The 23410-nt window shown below is 45.4% G+C and overlaps 1 protein-coding gene across 2 annotated transcripts in view; it reads left to right on the top strand.

The window, feature by feature from the left end:
• LOC140469387 (uncharacterized) overlaps positions 1-4123 on the top strand; it is a 198995-nt gene extending 194872 nt beyond the window's left edge. For both annotated transcript variants that reach the window (XM_072565859.1, XM_072565860.1), the window contains one exon: positions 1217-4123. In XM_072565859.1, the coding sequence (XP_072421960.1) occupies positions 1220-2272 (1053 nt within the window). In that variant the 5' untranslated portion in view covers positions 1217-1219 and the 3' untranslated portion in view covers positions 2273-4123. The remainder of the gene's footprint in view (positions 1-1216) is intronic.
• Positions 4124-23410: the final 19287 nt, after the last annotated feature.

Genomic DNA, 23410 nt, shown 5'->3' with positions numbered 1-23410 from the left:
GGCCCACCAACCACGGCCCAAGAGGCCTTGGGAGAACCTCCAGGTCGACTTCACAGGACCCTTGCCCGCCAGCCGCAGCAAGACGTACTGCCTGGTCATAGTCGACCACTTCACGTGCTGGGTAGAGGCTTTCCCGACACGGGACTGCACATCAGCCACTGTGGCCAGAATCCTGGCATTCGACATCTTTCCGCGATGGGGGGGTCCCCTCCAGATTGACTCAGACCAGGGAACACATTTCACGGGACGCGCGATGAAACTGGCCTGCCGCCTCCTGGGTATCAGGCAGCTCTTCCATGTCCCCTTCCACCCCCAGAGTTCGGGCATTGTCGAACGCATGAACCGGACCCTCAAAGTGGCGATCGCCGAGACCGGTCAGGGCTGGGTGGACGTCCTGCCCTGCATTCTGATGCGCCTCAGAGCCATCCCAGGCCGTTCCACTGGCCTCACTCCCTTCAAACCCATGACGGGCAGGGCCATGCGACTACCCGAGACTGTCATTGAAGGGGGTGAGGACATGGCCCCACTTCGGGATAGGATGGCCCAGTACATCAGACAGCTAGACTCGCAGTTGCGGGCCCTCAGACAGACTGCCCGCGACCAACAGGACATCAGGGACCAAACAAAACAGCAGCAACAACCGCCTCCCCAACCCCTCCCGGGCGTTGGGGACAAAGTCCTGATCCGGGCCGCCCCCGACCGGCCCGGCTTCGCCCCTTGGTGGCTGGGGCTGCACGAGATCATCCTCACCAGCGACACCTGCGCCTGCATCGATATGAAGGGGAAGGGCAGGTGGAAACATTGGTCCCAACTTAAACCTTTCCCCCAGGGCCCGACTGGACGGACGACAAAGACTTAGACTGTGGTCCCCATCCCTAACCACACGGGGCCAATGTGTGGAGTGGCCGGAGCACAGGCTTCCTCTGGTCTCTGCGCCAAGCCACGCAGGGCCGATACGTGGAGTGGCCGGAACATCGGCCCAGCCACCTGACTGGCAGCCATCACCGACTTATCCCCCCACTGACCCGCAGTCCCCCGACACGCCTGACGGGATTTTAACACTTTCTCCCCTTACAGCAACAATGGTGGACCGGTCTGAGATTGGGGGGGGGGGGGGGAGGGGGGGGGGTGGCCGCAGAGCATATGTACGTTTACTGATCATACACCCTGACGAGGGTGTCTCTCTCTCTCTCTCCCTTTCTCTTTTCTTTCACAGATCATGTCCCACCGGTGCACCGTCCTCCACCTCCTCCTCTTCGCCGTAGGACTTGTACCCTCTTCCTCCGGAGCTCCAGACAACTTCTACCGCCATGGCGTTGCCTTCAACTCATCCAGTGCCATCTGCATCCCTGCGAGGGATAAGCCTGACGAGGTCGACACATTTTTCAACGCCTGGCTGGAGGTCCTCCCAGACATACAGACAATCTGCCTACTCTGCACGTTGGAACGCAACCCACGACCAACCTGCCTACGACGTACAGAGGCTATGGACCTGGAGGGGTGCATGTTCGGAACGATGTGCGCTATGCCAGACGACCTCACTTTGGCCCCGGCCTTCGACGCGTTCGCGATGCGGGACCTGTCCATTTGCGATTACTATGAACCGACCAATGCCGCCGTGATTTCTCTGTATTTGTGTTTCTCGCCGCCCCCCCCCAACCACACCACCAACAACCACGACCCCCGAGATACTACCATGCCCCTCTCTGAGACCGGGGCCCACGGGGGGACTGGTATTATGGGAGGAGGGGATGTCCTTTACGATAACGTCCGACACGAGGTCGTGCCCGTGCTGGTCAATATATCGGGCATCCGGGTACCGGAATATTGCACAGCACAGGTACGCAGCCTATACACCATGATGGGAACAGAGGTGATAGAGAGGGCTTTCGATGCCATGGAGGCAACCCACTATCAAACCGACATACACAACACACAACAACACAGACGGGACATTATCAATGACGCCCTCACAGGACTCAACACAGGAACATCCGTGGTAAACTCCCTAGATATCCAGGGCCTTAATGAGAAAATCGAACAGCTAAAAGGGGTGATGAGAGACCTGTTAGCGAGATCCCTCACACACCAGGCAGAACAGGAATTTCTGGGGGAAGAGGGAGCACACATTCAGCTTGACGGCATTGCAGTCCTGGAGACACATGCCCACACCATCAACCGCCTTATTGATCGGGAAAGGGAGAACACGGCTCACATTCAGGAGGGGCAGCTGTGCCATGCGTATGGCCTGTGGATGGTAGCCCAGATCTGACACAACCTGGATCTGATACAAAGCGGGGAGGTGCCCGACTGGATCGATAGCACCAAACTGGCCTCACTCTCAGGACGCTCCGGGCCACTTGATAGCCAGACCCTGAAGGGAATGACCCGGGTGTACCCGGTGATTCCCGACTGTGAGGTCAGTGAGGCAACGGGAGTCGGGATGGTCCTCCTGATCCCAGTGGTCACCCCAGGGTCTGGGCCATTTCCCCTGTTCCACATCGAAAACATTGGAGTAATATGGGAAAACGCCTCCCTCAAATATATTTTGGCACACGACACAGCCATCTCCCGAGACGGCACTGTGTACGGGGTGCCGCTTGCAGGCTGCAAACAGCGAGGGGCAATCACAATCTGCCCCCACCCCTTATGGCGGAGTGAAACAGCGGAATGCGGGTTCAACCGTACACAGGGCTGCACCCTTGAGATCGAACCCACGGGCCCCCACTTCACTAGGGCGGGGTATGGTGGCAGGGGACAATATTGTGTCTCTACCCTTGAAACGTCTTTCTGGTTCAACGGACTGCAATGCCCGATTCCCCAGCAAGAGTTCTGCCTCACCCCTAGGCACCCAGTGACGATTGGACAAGTCCATATCTCGGAGGTCCGACGTCGGGACCCCGAGTCTATACAGGCCGCCGACAAATTCAGAAACACCCTTAGGGAGTACCAGGAGCCCGAACAAGCCCCCATCCCACATTTGGCCGAGGTCTTGCGGGAACTTAACCCCGGGTGGGACACTCAGTAAAACTATACCATCAATTACAAGCCCATATCAAAGACCTAGAGGAGGATGCAGAGACAACTCTACAGACCCAGGGCTGGGCCCAGAGGGTTTGGAACTGGGGCCTGAATGTCAACATACACCCCTGGGTCAGAATCATCTCCTATGCCATCGTGGGGGTACAGTTATTGCTAGCTCTGGCCTGGCTCCTGGTGGCATGTCACTCATGCTGCCAACATAAGAAACGAAAGGCCAGAAAGGCCATGCTCCACGCCATGGACTCCTGGCGAGTAATCAGACACCACGAGCTCATGGGGCTCGAACTAATGTAACCATCTCCCGGACTATCCAAAGGCCCCATGACTGCAGCATGACGGCCGGCGGAATGTACCGGGCGGGGTAACAACTTTTAAGATGTTGGCTTCGGGGGTGTGGACATGGCCAACCCCTTGCCGAAAGGGGGGACTGAAGGGGGGTGATAAACCGCCCCGTGTTTACCGTGGAGCAAGGCCCACATCGGGAAAACCAGCAGTATCCATTTTAAAGCAAACAGTATTCATTTTAAGACAGCAGCTGCCAGCCCGACCACCTGATCAGGAGAAGGGGGCCCAAAGACAGATCCGAATACACACCGGACCAGACACTAGTCAGGACTCCAGATAATGGTCATGACTCACAGATCGAAACCCACCTTATAATCTCGTCAAGGCTCCAACTGACACACACCCATAACCTGATCATGCAAAACAGTCCTCCACAAAAGGCAAACACCAAACAAACAGGATGAACCTAACAGACACTTTGGAAGTAACAAAGGGGGGTGCTAGCCTCCAGCCCTCACGGAGAGACAAGCAGATAGCACCCGGACCCATTTACGTAAAGATAAACAGCACACCTTTTGTGTATGCTGCCGACTCTCCGAGGACGGCAGGAAGCTTGACATTCACACATACTCCAGCCATGATTGCCACCATTCACACTCATTCATACCCAATCTCCTACATCCTGACTCATGAAGTATATAACTTGTAACATCGCGCGGGAAACGTTAGAGCGGTCGAGATTCGGACCTCCTTTGGTCTCCACCAGCGTTAAATACTTCAATAAAGTTACCGATTGTCAAACCGCACTCTGGGCTCGGACTGAGATCATTTCATCCGCGCTAACAGGCTGATGCCCGAAACGTTGATTCTCCTGCTCCTTGGATGCTGCCTGACATAGAACATAGAACATAGAACAATACAGCACATAACAGGCCCTTCGGCCCACGATGTTGTGCCGAACATTTGTCCTAGCTTAAGCACCTATCCATGTACCTATCCAATTGCCGCTTAAAGGTCACCAATGATTCTGACTCTGCCACTCCCTCAGGCAGCGCATTCCATGCCCCCACCACTCTCTGGGTAAAGAACCTACCCCTGACATCCCCCCTATACCTTCCACCCTTCACCTTAAATTTATGTCCCCTTGTAACACTTTGTTGTACCCGGGGAAAAAGTCTCTGACTGTCTACTCTATCTATTCCCCGATCATCTTATAAACATCTATCAAGTCACCCTTCATCCTGCGCCGTTCTAATGAGAAAAGACCTAGCACTCTCAACCTATCCTCGTACGACCTATTCTCCATTCCAGGCAACATCCTGGTAAATCTCCTCTGCACCGTCTCCAAAGCTTCCACCTTTCCTAAAATGAGGCGACCAGAACTGCACAGAGTACTCCAAATGTGGCCTTACCAAGGTCCTGTACAGCTGCAACATCACCTCACGACACTTGAATTCAATCCCTCTACTAATGAACGCTAATACACCATAGGCCTTCTTACAAGCTCTATCCACCTGAGTGGCAATTTTCAAAGATCTATGAACATAGACCCCAAGATCCCTCTGCTCCTCCACCTTACTAAGAACCCTACCGTTAACCCTGTATTCCGCATTCTTATTTGTCCTTCCAAAATGGACAACCTCACACTTGACAGGGTTGAACTCCATCTGCCACTCCTCAGCCCAGCTCTGCATCATATCTAAGTCCCTTTGCAGCCGACAACAGCCCTCCTCACTATCCACAACTCCACCAATCTTCATATCATCTGCAAATTTACTGACCCACCCTTCGACTCCCTCTTCCAAGTCATTAATAAAAATTACAAACAGCAGAGGACCCAGAACTGATCCCTGCAGAACTCCACTTGTGACTGGGCTCCAGGCTGAATATTTACCATCTACCACCACTCTCTGACTTCGACCGGTTAGCCAGTTCTCTATCCAACTGGCCAAACTTCCCACTATCCCATGTCTCCTGACTTTTCACATAAGCCTACCATGGGGAACCTTATCAAATGCCTTACTAAAATCCATGTACACTACATCCACTGCTCTACCCTCATCCACATGCTTGGTCACCTCCTCAAAGAATTCAATAAGACTTGTAAGGCAAGACCTACCCCTCAAAAATCCGTGCTGGGTGTCCCTAATCAAGCAGTGTCTTTCCAGATACTCATAAATCCTATCCCTCAGTACCCTTTCCATTAGTTTGCCTACCACCGAAGTAAGACTAACTGGCCTGTAATTCCTGGGGTTATCCCTATTCCCTTTTTTGAACAGGGGCACAACATTCGTCACTCTCCAGTCCCCTGGCACCACCCCCATTGACAGTGAAGACGAAAAGATCATTGCCAACGGATCTGCAATTTCCTCTCTTGCTTCCCACATAATCCTAGGATATATCCTGTCAGGTCCGGGGGACTTGTCTATCCTCAAGTTTTTCAAAATGCCCAACACATCTTCCTTCTGAACAAGTATCTTCTCTAGCTTACCCGTCGATTTCATACTCTCCTCTTCAACAATACGGTCCCTCTCATTTGTAAATACTGAAGAAAAGTACTCATTCAAGACCTCTCCTATCTCTTCCCACTCAATACACAGTCTCCCACTACTGTCCTTGATCAGACCTATCCTCGTTCTCATGTTTCTCACATATGCATAAAAGGCCTTGGGGTTATCCTTGATCCTACCCACCAAAGATTTTTCATGCCCTCTCTTACCTGCTGCGCTTTTCCAGCAACACATTTTTCAGCTCTGACCTCCAGCATCTGCAGTCCTCACTTTCTCCTAGCAAGCCATTTAATCCAAGGTCAATTATTTGTTGTCCATTCCAGCAATACCCACATCCCATCTGCTCTTGCTAATGCCTACTGCTGATCTGGAAGCTAAAAATCACACAGCACCAGGTTATAGTGCAACAGGTTTGTTTGGAAGCACTAGCTTTTGGAGCACTGCTCCTTCATCAGGTAGCTATGGAGCAGGATCATCAGACTCAGAATTTATAGCAAAAGATCATAGTGTCATGCAACTGAAATGATATATTGAACAAACTTAGATTGCTGTTAAGTCTCAATAAATCATTTCAGTTGCCTGACGCTGGGATCTTTTGCTATAAATTCTGTGTCTTATGATCCTGCTCCAACGCTACCTGATGAAGGAACAGTGCTCCAAAAGCTAGTGCTTCCAAATAAACCCGTTGGACTATAACCTGGTGTTGTGTGATTTTTAACTTTGTCCATCCCAGTCCAACACCAGCACCTCCACATGTTGATCTGGAAGGAAACAGATGTAAGGAATTTGAAGGCCACAAATATATTATAGTAGCAGCCACTTGGGGCAGTGATGGTTTTAGGATGACAGAGTCAGCGGATGGGTGTCCTTGAAGGGGTGCAGTTTCCTTACACACTGCCTCTCTGACAACTGCAGCATGTCATTCTGGGCATTTTGATCTTGTTGGGAGGTTGGAATGCCTGAAGTATCTGCCTCTTTGTCTGCCTGCCGCACCAGGTGGGTCTTCTGCCAATTCCCATTGCTCTTCTTCCATTGCCACAGAATGGGACGGTAAAGACAAGAACATTGCCAATTTCAGAAAGTACAAACTTCCTCAGATTATTGGATCCCATCCAGATACGGCTAAATCGCAAGTCTGCACTCAGAAATGATCGAACTAATGCCAACCTGTTTGCCAAAAGCTTACAGCAAATTAAGCTGAACATTGCTTAACATTTTGCAGCTTTCTATCTGATCCAGATCATAATTTGTAGCTGAATTTCAGAAGTAGCTCAGCAGCTCTATTTTAATAAATTAATCAGTCAGTGGTTTCAGGCAGAAGCAATGACACAGGAAAAGCAAAGGCCTCCAGTAGTTAAATTGTCAATCTTCTTTTTTCCAAATTTGGCTGCAGGATCATCATCCTGTTTGCACCTTCAAAGAGTAAAGAGCAGAAGACATTCTATCCCCAGTATCTTGTCTCACCAATGCCCCAATAGGGGTATTGACACACATTTCACCTTCCTAATTTAGAGTCAGGATTATAAAAAAAAGGCATTTCCATGTGAATCACGCAAACAGAGGGTGGTGAAGGGTCGTGTGGTATAAAGGTTATCTGCATTGTGCAACCTGAAGGTTTGTTGCTTTAACTGGAAGGCTGGTGCAGTTGTGGTTGTCATTTTCAGGAGACAGCCTTCAGGGATCTGCAGGGACCAGTCCTTGGTACTTAGGATGGTTGGCATTGATGGAGTCAGGGTTGGCACAAGTGCAGCAAAGCAGTTGAAGTTGAGGAAGGAAAGCCAGAGACAACAATGAAACTGAAGTTAATATGCCTTTCAGTGTCTCTTCCAGCCCCATCTTCTATTGCTACTGGCTAGTGTTGTTGTGACAGATTGTCTACACGGATCTTGCTTTAAAATTACCAGCTTGTGAGACCATATTAGTTTCAACATTTTGGAAGCATTGACTTGAATTCTTTGGCCCGGGTTAGCAAGCAACTAATTGTTCTCATTCCTACAACTAAGATCGTACAAATATCTTTGAACTGGGATCTTTTTTAATTCTGCAAAATTAGCAACATATTTTCCGTTGTTACATTATTTCAGACTCTAGATCAGAGTATTCCTGCAGGCAGAGATTACAAAGAATTCCGAACCAGTGTCTTAACTGCCCACTGGCAATAATATTTTGAAATATAATCCAGGGTCTAGACAAAAGTTATTACGAGCGATCATGAGACAAGTTTAAAGTTCAGAATGTAGACAGGAAAGCCTGAATTTAAATAAAGAGGAGTTTAAAAATACATTTATGTTAACTCTCCTATTACTAAACCCAGAACGCGCTCACGGTATGCAGAACTGAAGTGAATCTCAATTGTGGCTTCACTTGGACATCCAACAGAGCAGGTCTGTTCCATGTACAGATTCCTCCTTGTTCATCATATCGCCATCACAGGAATACTGATCCTCCTTAAAACCAGCTTCCTCCTCCACTCTCTCCCAAGCTCCAGCTCATTCATTTGAGCAATTGAAACAGTTTTTGGCCTTCATATTTGTTCTTTTCTATGTCAAGTGTGAATCATTTGCCTAAGACTTTTTTGCTGACAATTTGATAATTAGAAATCAATCAATCCTGAAACAGACACAAATACTGAGCCTCCTGAATCCTCTATGGCAGAGATTTCCAAAGGTTCACAACCCTCTGAGTAAAACAATTTCTCATCATCTCAGGCCTAAGAGACATTCCCTTATTTTTAAAGTGTGTCCCCATGATTTTGGACTCCCCAACTCAGGGGAGACATCTTACTAGCATCCACCTGTCTATACTTTTAAACATATTGTAAGTTTCAATGATATCACTTCTCATTCTTTGAAATTCTAGAGAACACAGGACCAGTTTTCCCAATCTCCCTTCATAGGACAGTCTCTCCAGCCCAGGAACAAGTCTGGTAAACCTTTGCTGCACTCCCTCCATGGCAATAATATTTTCCCTAATATAAAGAGATCAAAACTGCACACTGTGCTCCTGTGAGTTCTAACCAAAGATCCTATACAATTGAAGCAAGAATTCACTACTCCTGTACTTAGAGTGCAAAGTGTTTGTATGTAACATGTAATGGAAAGATGACAATAACAGGAGGATAATTTGTACTTTACACTTCCTTTGGGAGGTTCAGGATTGAGGAATATTGTGATGCACTCTTTGAAAACCTTAAAGATAATCATAAGGAGGATTGAGCAATTTGGAAGGTTGCTCCATGTGCATATTATGTTCAGTGAGTTAGCATGTTACATAATTGTTAAAATGGCAATGAAGGCATTTTTGGGAAAAAAAACAAATCAATTCAAGCCGAAAAAAAAGAGGGCTGGTACAATTTTCTTTGTATTCACATGTGGGATGTGGGATGTGGGCATTGGTTGGGCCAGCATTTGCTGCCTGTCCCTAGTTACCCTTAAGAAGATGGTAGTGAGCTGATTTCTTAAACTGCTGCAGTCTGTGTGCTGTAGGGAGACACATGGTGTCCTGAGGGAAGGAATTCCAGGATTTTGATCCAGCAACATGCAAGGGACGGCAATACATTTCCAAGCCAGGATGGTGAGTGGCTTGGAGGGGAACTTTTAGGTGGTGATGTTCTCATGTATCTGCTGCCTTGTCCTTCTAGATTAAAGTAGTCATGGGTTTGGAAGGTACTGTGCAAGGATCTTTGGTATATTTCTTCAGTGCAATTACAAATAAAAGGTTTACATTTGGCTTAAAGCAAATTTAAAAAAAGATCAAGTTAATGCTTTTCTCAGCATGACAGGACTAGGTGCTTTTGAGACGGTTTTGTAACTTGCCTGTGGGACCCAATTATCATGGAGAATTCTGAAATTAATAAGATTCTGAATCTGTACTCTGGCATGACTGAGAATGAGATTGTACTGAGAGTTACATTCTATGAATAGAAATGAAACTTGAGCAGATTACATTCTTGAATTTAGGAACGTCCTTCTTCATTGTGGATTTGGCACAAACTCAGGGCAAGTGCAAGAACATGAAGCTCCCTCAGTTAACCACCTTCACTCCCTCACCCATCCTGACAATTAACTTTTGAAAATAAATATTATGTGTTGGTATGTAAAAAAAAACTGCATGCAGAATTATAGTTTTGACATAAAATAATATTCTGATGCTGGTTGTAAATTTGCAATGTTTCTCACTTCTCACAGTTTAAATACGAGAAGAAATGTGCTCCATTATATGCAGATCGTTCACATAATCTAACATGCAACAGTTACTGAATGATTTTATGGACAATTTACACAATTAATGATCATTAAAACAGCTGGGGGCCAAATTAAACGAAATATTATTTGCTGATTGATCATTCTGAAATAGTTATGTAGATATACAAATTTGTAAAATAGTTGCATAAATAGAAATCAAATTTTGAAGACCACAGTGGGAAAGATTGCAATAGAAACTGTATGATAAGAGTCCCTGGAATGAATGAATGCTTTTATTGTCATGTGTATTTTGCAGAGAGGTAAACAGTAAAATGCAATGAAAACCTTTCCAATGTTACCATGATCCAGTGCCATTTTGAGTAGTAAGAAAAAAATAGAGAGGTGTAGCTCAAAGAGAGTCCATCAGTCCTGAGCCAGCTCACTATCAATGCTGCCTGCACTGCCATCGCTCCTCCACTGCCTCACCACTGTCTTCACTGGACCCAACCAATGTTGAAGTCGCCACTCTTCAGGCGCCATTTTTCACTGCTGGGCTGATTCTCCTGCACCACTGCCTTGCCACTGCCTGTGCCACACCCACCAATGTCACAACTGCATCTCTCAGATCAGAACCCCAAGTCTGTTTGCGAGCAGTTATTTTGGGGTTACAAACTCAGGGGCAGCATTGGCTAGTATGTGCATCTGCTCTCCTTCCTCTCAGCCTCTCAGGTCCCCTGCTCTCATAGTTTTCCCAGTGCACAATATTCTCATATAGCGGTTGCATCAATTTTCAAATCTTGAAGTGGAGGTCACAGGTGTGAGAAAAGTTTGGGAAGCACTGCTATAGACACGTCAAAATAGGCGGGGTGCACATTAGCCAACCAACACCTTGCAATCCCAGTCCTAAATCCTGTTTGCCTACTCATGCAACTCCATAAATAGATTAGTTGTTTGTGTACTGCACAGCTCCAAAATGTATCTGCTATAGTAGACCACCTGGTTACCCTGATGGATCTAGCAGCACTATACTAACTTAGAAATCAACCTTAGAGATATTTTTGTAGGAAGCCCAAAAGAACAATAAAACCAGGCCAAGATTCTGAGCAAAGACTATAAATTGATGTGGAACGAGGACTGCACTGAGGCCACAATCATTTTCTGAGGTTGCAGGGGAGATCCAATGGATTTCAGGGAGATCCAGGCATTGCCAAACGAGTTCATAGATCGAGTCTGAAATTTAGATGCTGCCGCTGGAGTGGTAGCCACCAGCCATTTAAATTTCCTCATTTCTTGTCAAAGTCCTATGCCAATGGGACAGTCTGTCTTATCTGACAGCATGCAATAGTAGAGCAAACAATGAGGCTATGGTTAGGGGAAAGCTCTGAGTTAGAGCCATGCACCAGTTCAAGGTTTGTAAGAGATCTAAAACTTGGTTACGAATCTGGAAATTCTCAAATGTGATAGTTATGGAACCAGAAGTTATCGAGCAGGCAGGTCAAAAGTTGTAGACAGAGACCAAGATAAACAGCACTTGGAGGAAGAAGAAAAAGCCAAAGATAAAATTCCACTGCCCTCTGTCGTAAGGAAACTCATAACTTCTTTCATCGTTGATACAGCTGCAGCTATGTCTGGAATTTCAGAAAAAGCTAGAGCACAATAAACCCCTAAGTTACATTTCCTCTGTAGAACTGGCCTGAAATTGACTAATGATTCCAATTACAATATTCCAGTGTTGGCTGAGGTTAACGCTGGAGTGAAATATAATGATATATCCTATTTCTTGCCATTGATTTTAGAGAACAAAGGAAACATATACTGTGACCTGGATTCAATGGGAAGGAGTTGGCTGAAAAAGTAATTATTAAACTGGGCAGCACTATTTATAAAAGGGATCAGGAAGGTGCATCAGGCATTGAGACATTGCTTAAGGGAACACAAAGAGCAAGGATGACCAAACAATAAAGTTAGGCATCACAGAGGCAGCACAGTGACTCAGTGGTTAGCACTGCTGCCTCACAATGCCAGGGACCAGGGTTTGATTCCAGCCTCAGGCGACTGTGTGGAGTTTGCGCATTCTCCTAATGTCTGCGTGTGTTTCCTCCGGGTGCTCCGGTTTCCTTCCACTATCCAAAGGTGTGCAGGTCAGGTGAATTGGCCATGCTAAATTGCCCGTTGTGTTCCAGAATGTGTAGGTTAGGTGCTTTAGTCAGGGGTAAAATAATGGGCTAGTGGAATGGATCTGGATGGTGACTCTTCAGAAGGTCGGTGTGGAATTGTTGGGCTGAATGGCCTCTTTCCACACTGTAGGGATTCTATGATTCTAACAAAGCGGATATCCAGATAAAACAACAAAATACAGATAAGAGTTTGCATTCTACGCCAATATCTTATGTAGGTAGAGATGCAGTGAGTAAACATCTAACTAGATTAGAATGAACATGATTTAAAAACAAGGGGAAGAATCATCCCAGGCACAGAATGAGGAGAGTATTGGCAAAAAGGTTGAGAAAGTTGCCTGAAATCAAAAGGTTTCCACCATCCCATTTTCCAACCAAGCATTGAATGGAGGGATAAGGTCTATGACATGCCTATGCCTATGACATCGATGGCAGCTCTATGAGATTCTTGCTAGTAAGTGACAATTGGTCTATATGCATGATGTTGGTGAGGATTCGCCACGACAGATTCGCCGCCGATGATTAGCCACTGCCAGTTCTCCATCAGCATTTCTCCACTGGGGTCGTTTGACCTCTGGAGAGTATTCAACACCAGAAATATATATGTACGGATTGTTTTTCCTCCCACCTGTTCTTTCATACTTCTCAACCCCCTTTATTTATACAACTACATGCTACATATTGATAAAAAAAGAGGTAAAATATATATCATTTTATTGGTTTATATATAAAAATTAGTTCCAAACTTTAACCAGAAAAAGGAAATATATTTTAAAAATCTTTATAACGGCAGTAAGATCTCACATTAATATTAAACAATGAAATTTTAGTTCATTTGATAGTTATGTACTATTTATATATAAAGATAAAAGACAAAGCAATTAACATTTTTGCTTGTAAAGCATAATCAGGATCGGTGTTGTATTGACCAGTTGCTCCAACTGCAGCAATATGTCTATACATACTTTGTGCCAACTGAAAGAAACAGCCCCTAATTCTAACTTCAGCCAAACATTCTCTCATAGCACTGATAGCTGCCTGCTCAAAGTCACAATGGATATACTGTGGTCTGGGATTAGGTACCAAGGACTTCACCATTTCAAACATGCATACATATGTTGAACGCTGCTTATTTGGTAGAAGCATATATAATATTGGATGATCAAGGAAGTAATCGTATAATCATATTTGGTAGGGCATCTTGGATACATCATTTAGCATAATCGACGTGGTTTGTGGATGGTACATTCAACATAGCCCCTATTTTATTCTCTCAGGTATATTGTATTTTAGCAAAAAGACTTGATGGGGTTCATCCAATATTGTATATACTTTTACTTGTGGTATTTGTGGTAGCGAATCGTCTTCAGTGGCCAATGGGCAGTGGCTAAGCATCCACGGTGGTCAAAGGGCAGTGGCTAATGGTCAGCGGAGAATCTGCTGTGGCGAATGGTCCCATCCCTATATGCATGTACCAGCACAGATTAGTATCCTCATTCTTACTTAGTCTTACCTCATTGTTGTGCCGTTTTCCAATCTTTCAAATACTGGACAGAAACTAGATGGTGACAATGCTTGTTATGAATGTCAAAGCAGTGACTTGGTGACTTCAGTTTGCTGCTGATTCTCCAGGCTTCCCTCAGTACCAACATCTCTGGACACTCTCCATGGGCTGTGCCCACATGCACCCCATCCTCCAGGACCTCCAGGTGCCCATCAGCAAAATGAGGTGCCAATTACTCTTTGTCTGACATGACTGGTGAAAATAAAATGAACTGTGGACTACCAGCACTTGACCAGGTCCATGGCTAGGTTTTAAAGTCCCACCAGTGCCTGGAATCCTAAGTGGTCCTAAGTTGAGAAGGAAAGTCCTTCATAGTAACCTGAGCCAGCACTGTTCACATCACATCGAGTCATAGAGTCAGAGAGATGTACAGCACGGAAACAAACCCTTTGGTCCACCTCGTCCATGACAACCAGATATCCCAACGTAATCTAGTCCCACCTGTCAGCACCCAGCCTATATCTCTCCAAATCCTTCCTATTCATATACCTATCCAGATGCCTTTTAAATGTTGCAATTGTAACAGCCTCCACTACTTTCTCTGGCAGCTCATTTCATACATGCACCACCCTCTGCATGAAAAAGTTATCCCTCAGGTCTCTTTTATATCTTTCCCCTCTCACCCTAGACCTATGCTCTCTAGTTCTGGACTCTCCCACCCCAGAGAAAAGACCTTGTCTGTTTATCCTATCCATGCCTCTCATGATTTTATAAACCTCTATAAGGTCACCCCTCAGCCTCCAACGCTCCAGGGAAAACAGCCCCAGCCTATTCAACCTCTCCCTATAGCTCAAGTCCTCCAACCCTGGCAACATCCTTGTAAATCTTTTCTGAACCCTTTCAAGTTTCAGAACATCCTTCTGATAGGGAGGAGACCAGAATTGCACACAATATTCCAAAAGTGGCCGGATCAATGTCCTGAGCTAACCGACCTGACAATTTCTATTTCAATTATTATTGATATTGGTTTAGCCATTGCATTCTGATAAATCATGTGCATCTACCATTTTCATTTCAATGCAACTTCTTTTAGTGTGGAAGAAGTGTAGTATATTTTAAGATCTGAATATTTTGTTCTACTGCCCTCTGTGCTAATCTCTCTGTTGGGAAGCTATAAACAACATTTGTTCAGTCATGGCTGCCTGCAGCTAAGCATGTGATAGTTTTACACAGTGCAATAGACAACAAAGTAAAATTTATTTTGTTTAATGAATCAAGTAACATTTCTTTTCCATCCTAAACTTGCCATTAATTTGCAATCATAAAAATGGAAAAAACAAATTCCTCGTGGGAAACTGAAAGAACTGCGGAGGTTGGAAATCAGAAACAAAAACAGAAATTGCTGAAAAAGATCAGAAGGTCTGGCAGTTCTAAGGAAGGGTCACTGGATATGAAAGGTTGACTCTGATATCTCTCCATAGAAGCTGCCAGACCTGCTGAGTTTTCCAGCGATTATTGTTTTTGTTCTTGGTGGGACAGTTATATTTTGGAGAAGGTTATGCACAGTTCAGAACTAGCAGGCATCAAGTCAATGGAGTTGATGTCGAATATATCTCTGCAATATTAATGCAGTATTTAGTGTTTATCAATCAATTAATCCAATAACAGAAATGCTACAATTCAACTTCACAAATAGTTGGAATCAAACCAGAAACAAGTTGACTGATTACATTGATTCCAATGTAATTCTTTCCTGAAATGGGACCTGGTAACCTGAAATTCTCTCCCTCAGAGAGCTGTGAATATTTAGTCATTGAGTCTATTCAAGAATATACAGGTTAATAGATACAAGGAAAACAAAGCACAGAGGATAACAATATCCTTCAGGACAATTTAAACATAAAATTCTCACAAGGGTCTCTCGAAGTTTCAAAAGATCCAGTCAGAACATTTGAAAACTTTTAAATCAACAGAATGATTTTGGAATCATTTGCTTCAGCGAACAAATTGTGGCAGGATTTAGATAGGATTCCGGGTAACCCAAAATGGAGGACGGGACAAATTTCTGGCTGTAACAGCTGCTCCTTTTTTGAGATATTTTAGGTGCTGGACTTCCTCGAATTCCAGGAGCAGCAATTACTGTTTTGTATGCTGTTGCATTGTTTTGGAACTTTGGAAACAAAAAGTCAAAACAACAACAGTTTTAAAAGGGAGAAGAACAGCCAAAGGAAGCACATGGTGAGGTCATTGTCGGAGAGAGAGAGAGAGAGAGACAAAACCTGCATAGTTATTGTCTTTGCTATTTGAATTCATGTATCATTGGACATCGGAGTGCATCTGGGAAAATTAACAAACAGTGAAATTCACAACTGATCTTGGAGGGCGAAGTTCAACTTTTTCACACAAAGGGTGGTACGTGTATGGAATGAGCTGCCAGAGGAAGTGTGAAGGCTGGTACAATTGCAAACTTTAAGGGGCATTTGGATAGGTATATAAATAGGAAGGGTTTTGAGGGATATGGGCCGGGTGCTGGCAGGTGGGACTAGTCTGGGTTGTTGGGATATCTGGTCGGTATGGATGGGTTGGACCGAAGGGTGCGTTTCCATGCTTTACCTCTCTGTGACTCTATGAGAAGATCTCCCAATTTGTTAAGTTAAAATTTAAACTGACAGTGATTAAGTCACATGTTTTGAAATGTGGACGTCAATATGAACAAGTGAAACAAACTGGTTAAATTCAGTTTCACTTAAAGGCAATTGTCCCACTGAAATAGGACATATAGTAGGATGAAAAGAGTGTGTGAAATGTTTCAGAATTTGCATGCCATAAAGGAAATCCGGAAAAGGGAGAAGCAATAAAATTAACCATACACATTTAAAGACCAGACTCAAATCAGGACATCCCCTCGCATTTGTATATTCTGTAATGGGACTGTACATCATTGTAAAGGAAAGTGAATTTGGTCTTTTGTGAAGGATCAAAATAAGCTAGTAGCAAATTGGCCGCCTGTTTTAAAACAATGCAGATGATAGAAATGGCCTGTCAACTACTGACAACAACCAATATCATCTCTAGAGTCATAAATCTGAACTTGATTAAAAATACGAGTTTTCATGAGGACAGATATATTTACCTTTTCACCAGACTGATTCCTTGAGGATGAGGTTGGACTATGAGGAGAGATCAAGTAGATGAGGCCCATATTCCCTGGAAATTTAGAATAACGAGAGATGATCTCATTGAACTATCTTAAACTCTTAAAGCATTTGACAGTGCAGGTATTGGAAGGATATATTCCTAAACAGATTGTGAACTTTTGGAATTCTCTCCACCAGAGAGCTATGGATATTTAGTCATTGAGTATATTCAAGAATACACAGGTTAATAGATACAAAGAGAACAAAGCATAGAGGAAGAATGCAGGAAGTTGAGGTGAGGGATAACTGACAATCTTCTTGGACAGTGAAACATATTGAAAAGATCTAATAATCCTGACCCTCTTTCTGAAGAGCTTTTATATTAAATATTGGTTCATAGGTGGCAGTAATGTAACCCTTCTGTCCAAAGTACATTATGGAGGTGTTTGAATAAACATGAACTTTGAAATTCAAACCTGGATCCACGACCCCAAAATGCAAGCTCCTGAATTTTATCTGAGCTGCTCTCATTCCAATCTTTGATTTATTTGTGTAAATTAAACCAAGTAATATAAGGTCAGGGAGTGGCTTCATCTTGCACGGAGAGTCTCTTCATGTTTCCCCCTGGTGTAGGTGGATGCAGGATGGATCCGATTTCCTCCCAGTTTCACATGAATTAACTTCAGAAAATTGCCAGTGTTCATGGCCCTGATCAAAAATACCATCACGTGGAAACCTGGGGGGGTTTGAGCTGGATCACTGCCAGTCTGGCTGGATGTGCGAAGAGAGCTGAGGACAAGCACTTCAATAATCCTTGAACACAAATCACTAAACATACAATGAAATGCGTGCAGTCAGAGTTAGAACGATCAACCAAAATGGTATGCTTCAATGAGATCAGCTGCCATTCTACAAAGTCCCTGACAATAAATCATGTCCTCTAATAGCATAATCACTTCATCCCTTTGCTTTGGAGAGTATGAAAAATAGGCTACCCCAGGATGTTGCCTGGAATGGAGTGTATTAGATATAAGGAGAAAGTGAGGACTGCAAATGCTGGAGATCAGAGCTAAAAATGTGTTGCTGGAAAAGCGCAGCAGGTCAGGCAGCATCCAAGGAACAGGAGAATCGATGTTTCGGGCATATGCCCTTTTTCAGGAATGAGGAAGGTGTGCCAAGCAGGCTAAGATAAAAGGTAGGGAGGAGGGACTTGGGGGAGGGGCGTTGGGAATACGATAGTTGGAAGGAGGTTAAGGTGAGGGTGATAGGCCGGAGTGGGGGTGGGGACGGAGAGGTCAGGAAGAAGATTGCAGGTCAAGAAGGCGGTGCTGAGTCTGAGGGTTGGGACTGAGAAAAGGTGGGGGGAGGGGAAATGAGAAAGCTGGAGAAATCTGCATTCATCCCTTGTGGTTGGAGGGTTCCTAGGCGGAAGATGAGGTGCTCTTCCTCCAGGCGTCATGTTGGCATGGTCTGGCAATGGAGAAGGCCAAGGACCTGCATGTCCTTGGCAGAGTGGGAGGGGGAGTTAAAATGTTCAGCCACGGGGTGGTTGGGTTGGTTGGTGCGGGTGTCCCAGAGGTGTTCCCTGAAACGTTCCGCAAGTAGGCGGCCTGTCTCCCTAATGTAGAGGAGGCCACATCATGTGCAGTGGATGCAGTAAATGATGTGTGTGGAGGTGCAGGTGAATTTCTGACGGATATAGAAGGATCCCTTGGGGCCTTGTATGGACATTTACTATAACCGACTGACTCGCACAGCTACCTAGATTACACCTCCTCACACCCTGCCCCCTGTTAAAAAACCATTCCATATTCCCAATTCCTTCGCCTTCGCCGCATCTGCTCCCAGGATGACCAATTCCAACACCGATCAACCCAGATCGCCTCCTTCTTCAAAGGCCGCAATTTCCCCTCAGACGTGGTTGACGATGCTCTCCACCACATCTTCTCCACTTCCCGCTCCTTCGCCCTTGAGCCCCGCCCCTCCAATCGCCAGCAGGACAGAACCCCACTGGTCCTCACCTACCACCCCACCAACCTCCAGATATATCGAATCATCCTTCGTCATTTCCGCCACCTCCAAACAGACCCCACCACCAAGGATTTATTTCCCTCCCCACCCCTATCAGCGTTCCGGAAAGACCACTCCCTCTGTGACTCCCTCGTCAGACCCACACCCCCCAACCAACCCAACCTCCACTCCCGGCACCTTCCCCTGCAACCACAAGAAATGCAAAACTTGCGGCCACCCCTGCCCCCTCACTTCCCTCCAAGGCCCCAATGGATCTTTCCATATCCGTCAGAAATTCACCTGCATCTCCACACACATCATTTACTGCATCCACTGCACACGATGTGGCCTCCTATACGTTGGGGAGACAGGCCGCCTATGCAGAACGTCTCAGAGAACACCTCTGGGACACCCGTACCAACCAACCCAAACGCCCCGTGGCTGAACATTTTAACTCCCCCTCCCACTCCACCAAGGACATGCAGGTCCTTGGGCTTCTCCATCGCCAGACCAACATGCCAACATGCGCCTGAAGGAAGACTGCCTCATCTTCCGCCTCGGAACCCTCCAACCACAAGGGATGAATGCAGATTTCTCCAGCTTTCTCATTTCCCCTCCCCCCACCTTTTCTCAGTCCCAACCCTCAGACTCAGCGCTGCCTTCTTGACCTGCAATCTTCTTCCTGACCTCTCCGCCCCCACCCCCCTCCAGCCTATCACTCTCACCTTAACCTCCTCCCACCTATCGTATTCCCAACGCCCCTCCCCCAAGTCCCTCCTTCCTACCTTTTATCTTAGCCTGCTTGGCACACCCTCCTCATTCCTGAAGAAGGGCTTATGCCTGAAATGTCGATTCTCCTGTTCCTTTGATGCTGCCTAACCTGCTGCGCTTTTCCAGCAACACATTTTTAAGCTCTGTATTAGATATAAGTAGAAGTTGGATAGACTTGGATTGTTTTTGCTAGAGCTTCAAAGGCTGAAGGGCGACCTGATTGAAGCATATAAAATTATGAGAGGCAGGGACAGGGTGGACACTAGGAGTCTTTTAGGTAAAAACAATGACTGCAGATGCTGAAAACCAAATACTGAATTAGTGGTGCTGGAAGAGCACAGCAGTTCCGGCAGCATCCAACGAGCAGCTAGGAGTCTTTTTCCCAGGGTGGAAATGTCAAATACGAGGGAGCGAAGGTTTAAGGTGAGAGAGGGAAAACTTCAAGGAGATGCGCGAGTTAAGTTTTTTTCCACTCAGAGGTGATAGGTACCTGGAACATTTTGCCAGGGAAAGATGGTAGAATTAGCCAGGATAGCAATATTTAAGTGGCATTTAGACAGACATAGACAGAAACAGGGAATATAGGAAGACAGACCTTATGCAGGCATATGGGATTAGTTTAGAATGGCATCATGGTTGGCGCAGACATGATGGGCTGAAGGGCCTGTTGCTGAGCTTTGTTCTATCTCAGGTACCAGACTAGTGAACCCCCAAGAGCAAACTCATCTATCCTGATCTAAGGAGATCAACGTTACACCCAATACTCCTTGTGTGGCCTCCCCAGACTCCTGTATAATCACCGCAAGACTTATTTACACTTATGCTCCACTCCCTTTGGGCAAATAAAGCACAGATAAGCGGAAAGAAAGCAGTTACATTGACAGGGATTTACATGGTTGCCATTGATGTATAACTGGAGTGTCGGTCAGCCAACCCCCCTAGGTGGCCTTGGAAGTTCTGACTGCATTTCATGTTCATCAGGCAGATAGCAGCCTCCAGTCAGGGCTTCTGTCCCTTTAGGAGATTAAGTCCTCCCATCAGCTGCCAGCGAATCAGAGAACCAGAAGCTTTTCAAAGCCATTTTCAGAAGTCGTGGTGATTACTGCACTTGTGTTCCCAAATGGCACAAGCCTATGCGCTGAGTGTTAGGAAGTAGGGTCAGAATGATTAGGCACTTGTTAGGTCAAAAGGCCTTTTTCTGCCTGTTGTGACTCTGAAGGGACTGTAGCTGGCAAGGACTGCCCAAGGAGGAGGACACCTCAGAATAGACATGCAGTGAGCTGAGGTAGTTAATCAGGGAGGTCCTGCAAAGGGATTATTCAGTGGGATAGCCCTTTTGGAAGGAGTGAGGGAACCCTCAATATGGTAGGCGATGGCCTGGTGACATTACTGCTAGATTATTAACCCAGAGACTGGGTAATGTACTGGGGACTGAATTCAAAATGGCAGATGGTGGAAATTCAATTCAGTGACAATCTGAAAATAAGAGTTTCTCGATGACCATGAAAACATTGCCGATTGTCAGGAAGAACCCACTTGGTTCACTAATGTCCTTTAGGGAAGGAAATTTGCCATCCATACATAGTCTGTTCTGCATGTGACTCCAGACCCACACAATTTGGTTGGCTCTTGGGCAATTAGGGATGGGCAAGAAATGTTGGTGATACCCATGTCCCATAAACAAAAAACCATCAGGTGCCACCCCCTCCTCCGACTCTGCCCGCACTGAACCTGCAGAGACACTGCCAGGGTATACATGGCAGTGACCCCCACAGAGCGAAGTGCTCACCTACTGTTGGTAAAATACTAGCAGTGGCAGCAAAAGACCCTCAAATGACCTGTTGTTGACCTCAAGCTGGGATGGCCATTCTTCACTTTCTGTGCTGCTGTTAAAAATCCCAGAGGCAGTGGGAAGTTGGCAATCCATTGCCATTGCAGAATTTTCCCTGAGGTCCTTTAAAATTCCTATCTTCGAACCCCACATTTCCCAGCCTCAGCTGCTGTCACCTATTCACACAGATCTGGACAACTTGAAAGCTAAATCACCATCACTGAGTGTGTTGCCAAATGGCACAAGCCGATGTTAGGAAGTAGAATCAGAACACATTCAATTCCTTTCTTTGCTGCCTAAGAATGAAACGCACACACTCATTGCAATTTATTCCATTTTGATTCTTGACACATAACATGAATTTACATTCTATTTCTAAACAATAGTGTTAATGTTTGCATATTTTAGGGAAATTAACGATCCAAGCTCCAACTGTCTCATTTATGAATCAAACACAGGCACTAATTCAGTATCTCAGCTCATCATACGCTTTTATTTGGCTCCTCTCTGCTGCTAGAGAAGCAGGCACAGCTAGTTATTAGTTGAATGGATCATCTTATGATTACTTCTTACAACTGATAGATTCAGTTACAAACTCACTCAAATGGAACATTATTTTTCTTTATGAAATATATTTCTGTCATTCTTAATTCTTCCAGCTCCTTTCAAAATGACTAAAGTGGTGTACTGCTGAAGGCAGTTTGCTTCCCACCTGGACAGGTAACCCAGCCCCTGAATGGAGAATGAGCATTCAACACAGGCAGAACACAGACTCATAAATTTAAAGAACAGAGCTAAACCTCATGTCAGCAACACAACTGACACTTGTTAATGCCTCCCATCCAGCATTCATTAATTAACACCACTGTCAAACTGTGCAACAGACATTTACTGTAGTAACAGAATAATTCAAACTGTATAACAATGGGGATTCCATTATTTGTTCATGGGAGGTAGGTGTTGCTGACAAGGCCAGCATTAGTTGCTTATCCCCAATTGCCCTCAAGGAGGTGGCAGTGAGCCCCTTCTTGAAATATTGACATCATATGGTGTATGAATATTCACAAAGCTGTTTGCGAGGGAATTCTAGAACAGTGCAGTGACAGTGAAGAAATGGTAAGATACTTCCAAGTCAGGATAACGTGTCACGTGGAGGGGGATTTGCAAGTGTTACTGTTCCCATATACCTGCTGTCCTTGTTCTTCTAGTGACAAAGGTTTTGGCTTCAGAAGTAGCTGCCAAAGGAGCCTTGGTGAGTCGGAATTGCACAGGTTCTATATGGTAAACACTGCTGCCACCCTGTGCTGGTAGTAGAGCTTCCTATGCTTTGACACTAACAACATTCGAACAAAAGTAACGCCTCTGTACAATGTAACCCTATGATGGTTCTATATTTTTTCCATATGAAGCTTTTTTAGTTTTTATCCAGTTATGGCTCTGTAGTGTTTCCAAGTTTGTGACATTATGATTGCTCTGTAGTTTTAATCCTGTGATGTTGTCCAGTCCCAGCAATCTGCATTTTACAGCTTGGTGCTAAGGTCATTTTGATTTGTTGCAATTACAAGAACTTTTATTTTTGTTACGCTGATGTTTTGGTATCAGGCTCACAATTCTCTGTGGAAGCTATTGGCTTTGGAATCTCATGCTGGATAACTAATGACAAAACCAACAACCATTGTCCTTAGAAAGTTTAGAGTCATATAGAGATGTACAGCACAGAAACAGACCCTTCAGTCCAACTCATCCATGCTGGCCAGATATCCCAACCTAATCTAGTCCCATTTGCCACCATTTGATCCATATCCCTCTAAACCCTTCATATTCATATACCCATCCAGATGCCTTTAAAATGTTGTAATTTTACCAGCCTCCACCACTTCCTCTGGCATCTCATTCCATACACGCACCAACCTCTGTGTGAAAAAAGTTGCCCCTTAGGTTGCCCCTTTATATTCTTCC

Source organism: Chiloscyllium punctatum, chromosome 49, assembly GCF_047496795.1.
Source record: "Chiloscyllium punctatum isolate Juve2018m chromosome 49, sChiPun1.3, whole genome shotgun sequence".
Taxonomy (NCBI): domain Eukaryota; kingdom Metazoa; phylum Chordata; class Chondrichthyes; order Orectolobiformes; family Hemiscylliidae; genus Chiloscyllium; species Chiloscyllium punctatum.
This window is presented reverse-complemented; position numbering and strand designations above follow the sequence as displayed.